This window comes from Emys orbicularis, chromosome 20 (assembly GCF_028017835.1).
Source record: "Emys orbicularis isolate rEmyOrb1 chromosome 20, rEmyOrb1.hap1, whole genome shotgun sequence".
Taxonomy (NCBI): domain Eukaryota; kingdom Metazoa; phylum Chordata; order Testudines; family Emydidae; genus Emys; species Emys orbicularis.
In genome coordinates, this window is record NC_088702.1 from 111530 (window position 1) to 125157 (window position 13628).

Below are 13628 nucleotides of genomic sequence, written 5' to 3' on the forward strand. Positions count from 1 at the left end.
ATGTCACCCGAAGAGGAAACTCCGCCCAAACGCCGACCGTGACGGGGTGGGCAGATGTCTGTGGATTCGCTTACCCTATAGTACCCACATTGGCAACAGGCGGGCGTATCCAGCACCAGGGTTGCGAGGTTGAGGAGTGTATTCCACCGGCAAGCCGGGCAGGGAGACAGGGTATCCCACACAGGGTGTATAGCCAGCGCAGGGCCTGGGCGGCGGTCTATCCCACACTGGGTGGGGGTATTTATATACGGCGGGGCGGGGAGGGGGGATTAGGGAGTTGGTTTATCTCACATTAGGGTGGTAGTATGTGCATCTAGGGCGGGTTACTGCACTGGGCGGGGGCTAAGGAAGTGATACAGCCCATGCTGGAGATATCCCCCTCCCTGTGTGTTAGCTTGCACTGGGTGTTGTAGGGGTAGATCTTTCCCGCAGAGTTGGAAGGGGACATGTCCCATACCGGATCATTCCAGTTGTAGCAAACTGAGGGCAATGAATCGTACTATGCAATAAATCGGATATAATAGCAAAAGAGAGGGTGGGCGGTTGGAGGGTGGGTTTGTGCGAAAGAGACAGCAAGAGATCAAGGACTTAGGACAAAGTGAAGAAGGGTTAGGGCAGGGCACTGGCCTGGGCTTTGGGAGAAGCCTGCTTCACTCTAGGCTCCCTCTGTGTGAGTTCGGGCAAGACACAGTCGCTCAGTGACGCAGAGGCTGTAAGGACCAATTCAGTATCGCCTGCGAGCCGCACCCGAGCAGGCGCAGACCCCTCGCGCGGAACTGTGCCGTTTATACCAGATTTTAGTCTCCCCAAAGCCTCTCGTGTGTAACATACATGGTCTGCCCCCCCGAGGCAGATGTTCCAGCCTCGGATTCCGGTCTGTTCTGTTCCCACACAACGCACGCGTGGGGCGGAGGGAATAAACCTCCGCAGGAGACGCTCCTAGCGCGGTAAAGAGACGGAAAACAACCAACATGGCGGCTCCTTAGCTCTGCACCCTACGACGGTGCCGGCGCCCCACCGTCTCTTCACCAAACTAACATGGCAGGGGTCTCAGCTACATACCCAAGAACCCGGGCAGCGACCCCAGCTCGGTCTGTAGCAATCATGGCGGCTCTCCTTTTCTCCCCTCTTCCCCTCCCCCCCCCTAAAGTTGGCGGTCATACTTTCGCCCCCTCCCCCATGCCCGGAACAATTATGGCGGCGCCCTACTTACCTTCCGCCCGGAACTATGGCGGCTCGTTTTCCTTTGCTCCCAAACAAACATGGCGGTGCCGGCGCGCGCGCTGTTCTCCACACGGGAGTCCGGACGTAATTTCCGTTTCCCGTTGGAGGAAGCGGCGGCAAGCGGGACGGGAAGATGGACCTGAAGAGTCTGGGCGGCGTGGGGGTTACGGTTTCCCGGTTCGTGGCGTTGTGGGACGCTTAGGTTCCCGTTATTGTAAACCGGGGGTACCGCCAGGCGGGCTCCTGGGTCTGACCGCTGAGGCCGGGCCGCCCGGGAGGGGTTGTCGTGGGTATAGCTATGGGGGAGGGCCCCGGTCTCATGTCCAGGGGTGGGCTTTGCTGTGGTAAGAAATTGCACTTGTTCTTTCAGGGTGGAGCTGGGGGATTGGTAGCACAATGTCGCACTCGTTGAAGATGTTGCCCTGCAAGAAGAGAAGAGCTGTTGCTGTGGGGCCCCAGAGTCCTTCCGTCGACTTGAGCTATCACAAGGAGTGTGCAGCTCTCCTCTCAGATGCGGAGTCTGTTAAACTGGAGTCTTCTAATCCTAGCGGCGCTGAGGAGCTCAGAGACTCTGTGTCAAAGCACTGGCGAGTGAGCAACATCACTGATACTCAGCCCGTGTCAGCTGCCGACAAGACTGGCGCACAGCCTGTGTGTTCTGCAAGCACTGCTATCATACTGGATGAGGATTTGCCCTTTTTGGAAACCACTGATGGTGGAGCCTCTAAAGGAAACATAATCCCGGGAAAAGGGACCTCCCAGGTGTGTAGCCAAAGGGCTTGGAAAGAACCAGTGGAGAATTTCTTGAGGAGTGGGAAAAGAATCACAGTGAAACGTAGATCAGATCTCAGTCAGGACAGTGGTGAAGGTCAACAGAACACAAAAGAAACTGCGTCGGCAACTGAATTTCTTGAGCAGGGTAAGGATCAAGAATTCACTGAAGAAGGTAAATTAATTTGATATGGGTTGCTTGCTGCTGTCATTATTTACACAGCAGCAGATGCACACGAGGTATTTTACAAACAAAAGGGGATTAGGTCTCTGCCTCATAGAATGTTTGATCTGATTTTTAGCCCTGCTGAAATATAAACTCTTGAATTTAAGCTCTTATTACAAGAGTGCGTCAGTTTTGAAATTCAACCCCTTATTATCTAGATAGCCAATATATAGATAAAGGATGGGGAATGGGATGCAGCAGAAACCAGTTGAATAAGTGGTGTTGTTCCACATGCTTTGTTAGTTCTGGGAGTGGCGGTGTTTGTCAGGAAGGAGACTACAATTTAGCTCTTAGAGCCACTTTCTTGTTCTGTCCAAGGCAGAAAATCTTCAGAAGAAAGAGGAAAAAACCAAAGAATTAGAAAGTCAGAGAGAATAAGATATTATTTAATAAAATTGAAAGGACAACATGTTTAAAATATGAAAGGAAATAGCTGTTTCCCACAACATTTAATCCAGGGAACTCATTGCCACTAGATATTATTGAGGTCCAGAGTTTAATAGGAGTCAAAAAAAGATAATCTGTTTATGGGGATAAGAATATCCAGAGTTTATTTGGTACGATAAAAGTTTCTTTTAGAAGGGATATAAACCATGGTGCTTTAGGCATAAGCCAGCCATCTACTGAGGGGTTAGGAAGAAACTTCTTCTGTGGGCAAGTTATTCCATTGCAGGATTTCTTACATCTGCTTCTGAAACATATGAGTATCCACCATAGTTGGGGACAGGATATTGGACTAGAGGAAGCATTACTTTAATCTGATAGGGTACTTCCTATCTGTTGATAAAAATCAGATAAGGAAACACTTGTTACTTTTGAGCATATAAAAATGAGCGTCCTGGTTGACTTGCATTATGAGGTATTATGGAAGTTGGTAAACATACTTTTGTTTTGACTATTATTTTTTTGAAAAGTCATGGGGAACTGGGGGAGAACTTGAGGTTTATTTCTGACATTGGACAGTAATAGGTGCTAAGAAGCAACTTCTTTCTAATGTCAGGTTGTTAGTGATTGGGTTATGTCCTGAAGCATTGAGCGTTACATCATTTACACAATTTTGGCTGAGCTTGCAAAGGCTTTACGCTCAACTTGATTGCATTTCTGTCTGTCTGTGTGTAATATGATAACTTTTGAACACTTTTGTACAATGAATTCCAAAATCTCAGGGAATGTTCTAGGCATCAGTGGCCAACAGGCCTGTTGATTTTTGGGGAGTATGAGAAAAAGGTAAAATGGAGGACACATGGGAGTCTCTGCCATCTTCAGGCACCTTTGCAATTGTTTGTCGGTCAAACGGTTGGTTGATAGCACCCATTAACACCTCCAGAATAACAATATCCTATCTCATCTTACCCATAGAATTTAACATGATGATACCCTGAATGACTTATCTCCCAGACAGAAAAATAATGGGGGATGCGGGTCATGGGAGAAAGTGAGGAAGAGGGCATGCACACAGACCCTGGCAAGGGTGGGGGGGAGAATGGGGCACACAGAATCCTTGGCATGTGGCAAATTGGAGGACCCAGGTATGGGGATGGGGGAAGAAGGTCACAGAGCTCCTAGCATGAAAAAGTGGGGAATGAGGGAGAAGGGGTTAATGGCAGTGCACACAGAGCACCTGCTATAGGAGGCAAATAGGGGAACTTGGGATGAGTAGAGGGAGGACTAGGAAGGTGCACAGATCCCCTGGGGGCGGGGGATTGATGGACATTGGTATGGGCAGCATGGGGATGTACACAGAGCCCCAGCTGGGGACAGAGAATGGGGAACTCTGCTGAGGGGAGGATGGGGGACACACAGAGTTCCTGCTACTGGGGGAGAGGAGAATGCGGGGGGGGGGGGGGGGGGGGAGAAGTTGCAGGGAGTCCCTGAAATAGAGAGAGGTAGGAGGATGTCACACAGGGCCTTGGGTAGAATACAGCGATGCAAGGAGCCCTTGGTGTGCAGTAAGCTCAGTCTACACAAGCTGGAAGTGTTGCAACTCCCTAGTTATCCTGTCTAATGTAACTGATGTCCTCATTATCCATTTGAGTTTAACCTTTATGAACCCTACTAAGTGGTTGGACTCAATATCTTGTATCAGTAAGTTTCACAGGTAATGTACAGTGTAAAATACTTTGTATGATTTAAGATTGTCTTCAAAACAAATATCTGCATTTTGAAAGTGCTGTCTAAATACTAGCTAAATAGACAGGGTGGGTGAGGTAATATCTTTTAGTGGACAAACTTCTGCTGGTGTCTCTCTAATATCTTGGGACCGACATGGCTACAACTACACTGCTTACTAGCTAAGTGATCATCCTTGCATTACTTTTAAAAAATAAACATTTGGCTAGATATGTGTAAAAACTGACCAAAATGCAACCAAATGTCCTTTCGGACATTTCTTGCTATTGGTGGTCTGTGCGTGAGTTGTCACCCTATATTTTCATTCTCAGAATAGTATTCTTTCACACAGGTGAAAGATTAGGTCCATCTTGTTAGGGCTTGTAATGGGAAGCCACCACAATCCCTAGCAAGACCTTCCCTAGGCTGTAATGCAAGTTTATAACTTTATACAGATTTATTACAACACTTGGGTTTTGTGACATCAAGTGGCAGGAGAGACTTCAGAACCATAGTGTATCACAGGGAGCACGGAGAAACTATGATGTAGGCAAAATGCTAATTTGTCAGCTTGTTCACACCATCATTTTTTCCTGACACTATATGACTTATGTATTTAAAGGAGTTTTTGTGATTTCTAATATATCTGAACACTTGTGATTAAAATCCAGGAGGTAGCAAAAGCACTTATTACTTGTTCAACTTATACAAAATCAGTTTCACACATACAGAATGGGAAGAGACTGTCTAGGAAGGAGTACGGCAGAAAGGGATCTAGGGGTTATAGTGGACCACAAGCTAAATATGAGTCAACAGTGTGATGCTGTTGCAAAAAAAGCAAACGTGATTCTGGGATGTATTAACAGGTGTGTTGTGAGCAAGACACGAGAAGTCATTCTTCCGCTCTACTCTGCTCTGGTTAGGCCTCAGCTGGAGTATTGTGTCCAGTTCTGGGCACCGCATTTCAAGAAAGATGTGGAGAAATTGGAGAGGGTCCAGAGAAGAGCAACAAGAATGATTAAAGGTCTTGAGAACATGACCTATGAAGGAAGGCTGAAAGAATTGGGTTTGTTTAGTTTGGAAAAGAGAAGACTGAGAGGGGACATGATAGCAGTTTTCAGGTATCTAAAAGGGTGTCATAAGGAGGAGGGAGAAAACTTGTTCACCTTAGCCTCTAAGGATAGAACAAGAAGCAATGGGCTTAAACTGCAGCAAGGGAGGTCTAGGTTGGACATTAGGAAAAAGTTCCTAACTGTCAGGGTGGTTAAACACTGGAATAAATTGCCTAGGGAGGTTGTGGAATCTCCATCTCTGGAGATATTTAAGAGTAGGTTAGATAAATGTCTATCAGGGATGGTCTAGACAGTATTTGGTCCTGCCATGCGGGCAGGGGACTGGACTTGATGACCTCTCGAGGTCCCTTCCAGTCCTAGAATCTATGAATCTATATGGGTGTCTACTTTTTTAAATGAGTGGTAGAAGTGATGAGGCAGCATCAGAAGCCTAGGTGACCCATTTTTCTGAAGTTCACAAGCTTTGAATAGTGAACCCATGAGACCTATATTGTTGTAGGGTTTGTGGAATCCCTACTGTATTTGGATCATAGGTTTGTGCAAAAGAGGAAAAGCTAACTGGAGAGAAGCACCTTAAACAAAATGACCCTAATATATGCTGTTTGCAGGGAAATCTCCTAAACTGCATACAGGGGTAGAAGTAATTTTGCAGAGACACCCCCATCCATCTGACAACCACTCTCCAAAACAAGTGGCCCAAGTGAAAAGTTCCTTGCTGGTGCCGATTAAAGCTCCTGCCACGATCAAGACATTGAAAAACACCAAAACAGGGGAGCAGCTGCAGCAGACTGATGAGGAAACTGAGAACGTTGGGCTGTTTATTCCACTGGGTAAGTGTCTTGCAGGAGGAGAACCTGTGACATGGTGACACAGTACAACTAGAAATTCTCTGGAAAGGAAGCACAAAACTGGGGTAGGAATCCAGCCTTTGGGTTCAGCCATTTTGAATGAAATATTAAACTTCTGCACTGTAATTCAGTAGCTGACTAAGCCTCAGGGGCCCAGTGAGGAGCATGTTCTGAAACAAACTAGAGTTGATCCCTGCAGTGGTCGTCTCACTTATTGCCCAAACACTGGCCTCCTAAGAGAAGAGCTTGGATGCTGCTCTTCTCTTCTCCTGAGTCAGCAATACACTTAGGCTTGAGAAGCATTTTAAGTCTGATAAGTTTTCTAACCCACTGGCAAGGGTGAAAGTAAGGTAGGCTACTTACTGGTACAGGCCCGGGGGGTGGGGGGGCGGCTCCGGCCCCCGGAAGGGACGGGGCCTTGGGCGGAAGGGGCGGGGCTGTGGGTCAGCATCCCCCAACCAGCCCTTTCAGGCTGCCTGGCCCGCGCCATCCGGGGCTCCCGTGTTGATTTAAAAGGCCTGGGGCTCCGGATGCCGCTGCTGCGCTAGCAGCAGCAGCATCCAGAGCCCCAGGCCCTTTTAAATCGCCAGCCCCAGAGCAACTGCTCCCTTTGCCCCCCCACCCCGCCTGTCAGAGGCTGCGGGGGAGGGGGGGCCAATGGGGCAGGGACATTAAAGCGCTGCAGGGCCCTTTGCCACGGTACCACTTTAACATTGCTGCGCTCCCTGCCGACTGGGGTGGGGGCGCAGGAACGTTAAAGTGCTGCCGCGGCAAAGGACTGTCCTTAAAGTGCTGCCGCGGCAGTGCTTTAACGTTGCTGCCCATCCTCCCCTCCCCCCCTGTCAGCAGGGCTGCTGACAGGGGAGGCAAATGGGGCAGGGACATTAAAGTGCTGCCACAGCAGCGCTTTAATGTGGTCTGGGTATGGGCTGGTGCGGGTTCTTACTGGTATTGAGTACCTGCCCGTACCGGCTCACTTTCACCCCTGCCCGCTGGTGCTGGGTTCCAGGATTTTCCTGATTTGCAGCCTGACTGCATGGTTGCTTCATGGCAACTCCTTCAGGAGGAGGGAAGGTGGCTAGTATGGCAGCTCTGTGAAGTCGCTAGAGCATAGATGTCAAATACCTAGCTTAATGTATTTGTGGCCTCTGTGATTTGTTCAGATTTTTCAATATCTGAGTCTTCCATTTGAAAAATGTGTTCTTAGCTCTCGTGGTTGTGAAGGATCAGTGCACTCTTGTCTGTCTGAGTCTGTTGTGGATTCGGGTTGTATGTGGTTATAAAATTATGTTCCAGCCCACATACTGTAACTAAAGATGGAATCCATCTTTCTCCCGAAGAGTGAGTTTGACACCCCCCCCCGACCTCCTGCGCTAGTTATAACATGCATAGGAGCAGGTTAAAATACCAATGTTTTAGTGACTCATGGTTCCTATTCGTGATCAGTAGGTGGAAAGCAGATGAGACCTGTTAATGTCTGCTGCATTCTATCTTCTGGAGAGTCCCACTGCCTGAGTGGGAGGTTGAGTCTTGTATTTTGAAACTGAATTGTTTATTGGTAATCTGCAGAGGAGCAAGATTTAGAGGAAGGTGAGAGAAGGAAGAAGAGGAGGAAGGCAACCAAACGTAAACGTGAAGAGAGAGGCCAAGAAGAGGAGGCGTCCTTGGCTTGTGACATCAAACTAGATGACATGCTTGATCGCACCTTAGAAGATGGAGCGAAACAGCACAACTTGACCGTCGTCAATGTGCGAAATATCCTCCATGTGAGTGGGGTGGAGTGGAGATGTATGTCAGTACTAAGAAAAGGAATAGACCCTGTGTATCTTCCTGGGAAAATGCTGGCTAGGCTGAGGTTAGCCTATAGGATTGCACAGGATTTTATAAACCGGGTAAACACAGTAATGATTCACAGACTAGTAAAGCTAGAGCTATCTATTGTTATAGGTGGAATTGATCCAGAACTCGGTCACTTACATTGTCATTAGCAGATGTTAATCTTTTACTTCCTGTGGCGTGATCTTTTGCAAATGGTTGTACCACACCTGAGATGTCCAGGACAAAGGCACGAGCTATTAAGATGGGATGAGAGGACATAAACTGGGAATGTACAAACCTCATATTTTCTGAGAGGACTGGGTTTCTTGGTAAAGGTCTTCAGGAATTCTGGTGGGACTGTTAATGGAAATGTAGTGTACTTAGTGACAAAGGCCGCCTACTGATTTTTAAAATATTTTTATACTATCACACAATTTCCACATGGGAATGAATTGTAGTGGAGAGAAAATCCACATCCCCGGAGCTACCTAGTGCAAAACTTGAGCCAGCTAATTCTGTAGTGAAGCACTTGTTGTCAGATTCCAGTCATCCCTGAACTGAGCCTAGGGAACAGCAATGCTGTTTTCAAAATAATAATTTATACTGCTTATTTTAAGCTTTTCTTTGCATTCCAATAATGTTCCATGCCTGATGGTCACAGGAATTTGTCCTTTGTCCATTCTCTCTATAGTGACAAGTGACTGCCACTGTTTGTTTCAGGCAGATTCTCTAGTTATTACTATGTAAATGTCAGAATGCAATAAGTTTACCTTCCTCTACAGCCTGGCGCTGATGTGGTCATTTGCTTCCCAGAGCGCCCCATGCTGGCAATTTAGTTACAATATTTGGATTCAGGAGCCAGAGTCTCTGATCTCGTCTTATCTCCTCAATTTTTAGTTTCTATAAGCTCTCCTTTGTTTTTCAGTTTTGTTTTTTTGTATCTCTCTTCTCTAATAATCAGTGTGCTCTGAAATGTTGTAGCATTAAACTTGCCCTGGAGCAGTGGAATAGATCCATACTCTCAGTCTTACATGTGTGAATGTATGTTTTAAGATGCAAATTCTCCAGTGCTGCCCCACAGTAGCTTTTCTCATGTTCTTAAAACCAGCAAATTTGGGATTTTACATTATGTGAGAAGAACAGAGCTGATGTGTGTATAGACTGCACTGTTGTCCCTCCTAATAGCATTAGAAAGTTTGATAGGTTCATTCTACAGAATCTTTGCATGTAATGCAGGCCCTGCACTTTATCATAAGAGGAGCACTTAATATTTTCTTGTCCTCTTTCCACCTCCCACCACATTTCCAAGATTATTTTGAGCTGAGGTCTGATTCTTTTTCACAACAAAAATAAAAAAGGAGACTTGAAGCCAATTTTTATGTTCCTGCAGGAAGTGATCACAAATGAGCATGTGGTTGCCATGATGAAAGCAGCCATCAGTGAGACAGAAGACATGCCCATGTTTGTGAGTAACAAGCTTTCCCCCCCATTGCTATCTATCCATATGCATGGTACCTTCAGACGCTGCTCTGACTGTTGAATCTTGCTAGTGATCTGATGTGGGGAGAGAAGAGGCTAAAGGTAGGATCGTGGGAGAACTTGTATTGCAATATGTTTAGGCAGTTTGAGACACTAACTGCTCTGTTGGAACCTAGCTGCTAAACAGAATCATCAGGTATAGAGTTTAGTGCAGAGATGTCATGCCCACCATGTCAGACAGGTGGTGTAGCAACAAGAAACAAAGACATTTTCCATAAAGAGAGACTGGTGAAAAATGTTATAGCTAAGAGTTTGCTTTCTTTTTAACTCTTTTAGGAGCCAAAAATGACTCGCTCTAAACTGAAGGAAGTTGTGGAGAAAGGAGTGGTGAGTATGTCATTTGCATTTTTTCCCATTGGTTTGGGAAAGGATAGAAGATGCTTTACTGACCTCTGGGGCAGTAGGAACTGTAGACCGAGGATGCTTTCTGTGAACTATTCCTAAGACTAAAAAATTTTACAAGGTGAAGTGTGTGCGTGTGCCCATATTTGTAGTGATCTTAAATAAAGAAAATAGGGATTCCTTAGAGATGAACAGAAATGTACCAGATCAGAGCTGGAGTGGGTAAAGTGCACAAAGTGAACTTAGAGTATCTAATATAGGAGGGAGTTGTTGCCTGACGCCCAAATCTGCTGAGCGGTTTAGAAAGCTTATATTTTAAGGTCAGATGTTACTTGGGTAATTGGGGAAATAGGATCACAAAACGCAGATGGTCCTTTGTTTTAACACTATGAAATCTGATGTTACACGGATTATTAATAATAGTTTTATTTCCATTAGGTAATCCCTGCATGGAATATTTCTCCAATTAAGAAGGCTAATGAGATCAAGGTTAGCAACTGAAAGGTGAATCTGTGCTGTTTCCTTTGTCTGCAGAGTCTGTTGCAAGCAGATTTGCATCCCTACACAAAAACCTCCAGTGAATATACTCATCTGATTCACCTTGGGCTCACATCTTTGGCCTTTTGTTTCTCTCTGACTGTCCCTTCTCCTGACTTTTAGCTTGTTTTCCTCTTCTGTGTTTTATTATGTGTATTGTGGTACTGCCCAGAGACCCCACTGAGGGCTGGGCACTGCCTATCTCAGAGAGTTGACAGTCTAATTTTACATATGATGCAACGAGTGTAACAAACAATAGGCTGACAAGGGTATCAGTGCTAGAAGCATGTGGTTTCATAGACTAGGTATGTGCAATATGAGATGCTGTGAGCTCATTCAGTGGCTTTTTAATATTGTAAATTGGGCCTGTCCTTGCACCTCTGAATCCACCCATTCCACAAGCCTTACTTGGATACAGTTCCACATCCTCTGGAGCCTCTCTCCTTATCTTGGCTCCTTCTCTGAGCTTCTCCACACATGTCCTGTGGTATGGGCATTTGAAACCGTAAAACTTTTAGCTTAAACCTGTAAAGTTCTTATATTTCCCTTGGTTTCACTGCAGCCTCCTCAGTTTGTGGACATTCCCCTTGAAGAAGATGATTCATCTGATGAGGAATACCAGCCTGAGGATGAGGATGAGGATGAGACTGCTGAAGAGGTAAATATGGCTAAACACATCTGATTATATCCACAAAGGGATTTAAATGCCGAACAGCCACTTTAGGTACCCAAATCCAAAATATAGATATTCAAAATCAGCTGCTGTCTAATTCCGTAGGTGGCTGAGTTGCTGCTGATAAAGTCCCTAGGTACCTAAAAATCTGCCAGGGGGTATGTGCACAGCCACCTAAGTCCTGGTGCCTGGGCGCCTAGCTCACACCTAGGTCCTAGCAGAATCTTCAAACTGAGTGTTCCCCCATCTATGGTGCCTACAGGGTCCAATCTGGTATGTGTGCTCAGAGGCTGCCTTAGAGCACACCTACTGGATTAGGTCCTGCACAAAATGAGTCAGAGGTTGTTTCTCTCCCTCCCTCCCCCCACCCCCCTTTTAATCCTCAGTGGTTAGAGCCCTCATCCAGGATGTGGGAGACCTCGGTTCAAATCCCCATTCTTCCTGAGAGGATCTGCAGCTTGAACCCAGGTTTTTCATGTCTTGGGTGAGTGCCCTAATTGTTGGGGCATGAGTTATTCTGGGGAGGGTCTCTGTCTCTCCTGTTGAAGCTTTTCTAGTTTGCATAAAATGTTTAAATATTCACTGGGCCTTAGAGAGAGCGAGAATTATGCTCTAACTCAGTGGTTAGGGCACTGCCCTGGGATGTAGGAGAGTCTGGTTAATAGAGTCATAGAATTTAAGGCCAGAAGGGACCACCAGGTCATCCAGTCTGACTTCCTGTATATCACAGACAACCAATGCCACCCAGCACCTGCACACTAAATCCCACAACAGAAATTGAATCAAGATATTCTAGCCCTCAGGAGTCTGAACTATTACATCCCACAGGCAGAGACTAGGAGGGACTGAGGCACACCAATGGTTACGTGAGATATACCCAGGTAATCCTGGCAAGTGACTCGCAGCCCATGTGGTAGAGGAAGGCAAAAAAAACCCCGAGGTTCCTGTCAGTCTGACCTGGGTGAAAATTTGCTCCTGACCCCACATATAGCAATCAGTTAGATCCTGTGAGCAAGAACCAACCAGGCAAGCATCTGAGAGACAGAATTCTTAGTACTACCTCAGAGCACTGTCCCACCCCGTCCAATGTCATATCTCCAGCTGTGGCCATCTCTGATGCTTCACAGGAAGCAGACAGACAAACCAACCCAGAATATACTGGGTGGGGAATCCCTTCCTGACGCTTGCAGGTGAACAGCTGCACCCCCGAAGGCATGAGCTTTTTAGGAACATCAGATAGATAGAAACCAGAAGGGACCCTCAGGAGTGCTGAGCCCTACCTGCTACCATCACAAACAACCCCATCATACAATACCACATGTACATTTATCCAGATCCCTTAAAACTAATTAAAGGTGTGTGCCCTAACAACTCCTGTTGGGAGGCTGTTCCAGAACCTCACTCCAACCTTTTTCTAAGGTTCATCCTTTGGTGTCCACCCTGAAAGATTATCCTACTGGTTTTGGTTCATTCTTTCCTTCATAGTATACTGAGACTTTGACTTCATTATGTTAAAAGAAAATCACTGGAATGAGATATTAGTTGAAAAAGGGTACGTTAGTGATTGCAAAATTACTTGACTGTGTTTTGCTTTGCTTTTCTTCTATAGAGCTTGTTGGAAAGTGATGTGGAGAGCACTGCCTCTTCTCCTCGGGGAGCAAAGCGATCTAGGACAAGGCAATCATCAGATATGATAGAGACAGATGAAGAGGGAGCAACCCTATCTGAGGTACAGTTAACATCAAAGCTCCAGTACTTTCTGAAATAGCGTCAGTCTTTCATTATAAGTCACCAGTGAGAAATCCATAATAAATGTTGATTGTTAACATTTATATTATGGTAGCACTCAGGTGCTGATTTGACTCTGTCCCATTGTTATGGGTGCTATACAAAGAGGTGGATACAACCATGCCCAAAGAGCTTATAATCTATGAATAGCAGTTTACAAAGAATCGGAGAGAGAGAGACAGTTAAAATATATGCAGTTTATTATATATATAATATGTTTTCTAGTTACATACATGTACTTAACTCCTCCTACTGCACCTCAGCTGAGCCATTAAACATTGGATGATTTCTTAGGCATCGAGACAGATATGGGCCTTGGAGAGATTTGAAAGAGACATTAGCGACCTTATGCATCAGCACAGGGCGAGTCTCTATGAATAAGGAGTAGTGTGGAAAAAAGTACCAAAATGTTTGTGGTGGCTGTGGGCTGCCAAAGATGGTATTGTGGGTGGAGGAATGTGAATGGGGGAGGTGGGTGATGCGATAAGAGATATATAATGGATAAGTAGAAAGGCAAAGAGTTGGAAAGGGCTGTGAAGATTAGGACAAGAAGCTTACATTTGATTTGGTGTAAGGAAGAGAGTTATTGGAGGGATTAAAAAAAAAAGGGGGGATGATCTGTTCAAGAGATGAGCAAGGAACATGATTTTAACAGCTTCATTTTGTCTGATTCCCTCATA

General features: G+C 45.8%; 1 protein-coding gene across 1 annotated transcript in view; it reads left to right on the forward strand.

Annotated features, from left to right (window-relative positions):
• Nucleotides 1-1327: 1327 nt before the first annotated feature.
• The window catches only part of LOC135892820 (GON-4-like protein), a 51442-nt gene continuing 39141 nt past the window's right edge, over nucleotides 1328-13628 (forward strand). Inside the window, exons 1-9 of the mRNA XM_065420616.1 lie at nucleotides 1328-1401; nucleotides 1595-2170; nucleotides 6012-6233; nucleotides 7821-8017; nucleotides 9460-9534; nucleotides 9885-9935; nucleotides 10389-10439; nucleotides 11050-11145; nucleotides 12770-12889. Of these exons, the coding sequence (XP_065276688.1) occupies nucleotides 1621-2170; nucleotides 6012-6233; nucleotides 7821-8017; nucleotides 9460-9534; nucleotides 9885-9935; nucleotides 10389-10439; nucleotides 11050-11145; nucleotides 12770-12889 (1362 nt within the window). The 5' untranslated portion in view covers nucleotides 1328-1401; nucleotides 1595-1620. The remainder of the gene's footprint in view (nucleotides 1402-1594; nucleotides 2171-6011; nucleotides 6234-7820; nucleotides 8018-9459; nucleotides 9535-9884; nucleotides 9936-10388; nucleotides 10440-11049; nucleotides 11146-12769; nucleotides 12890-13628) is intronic.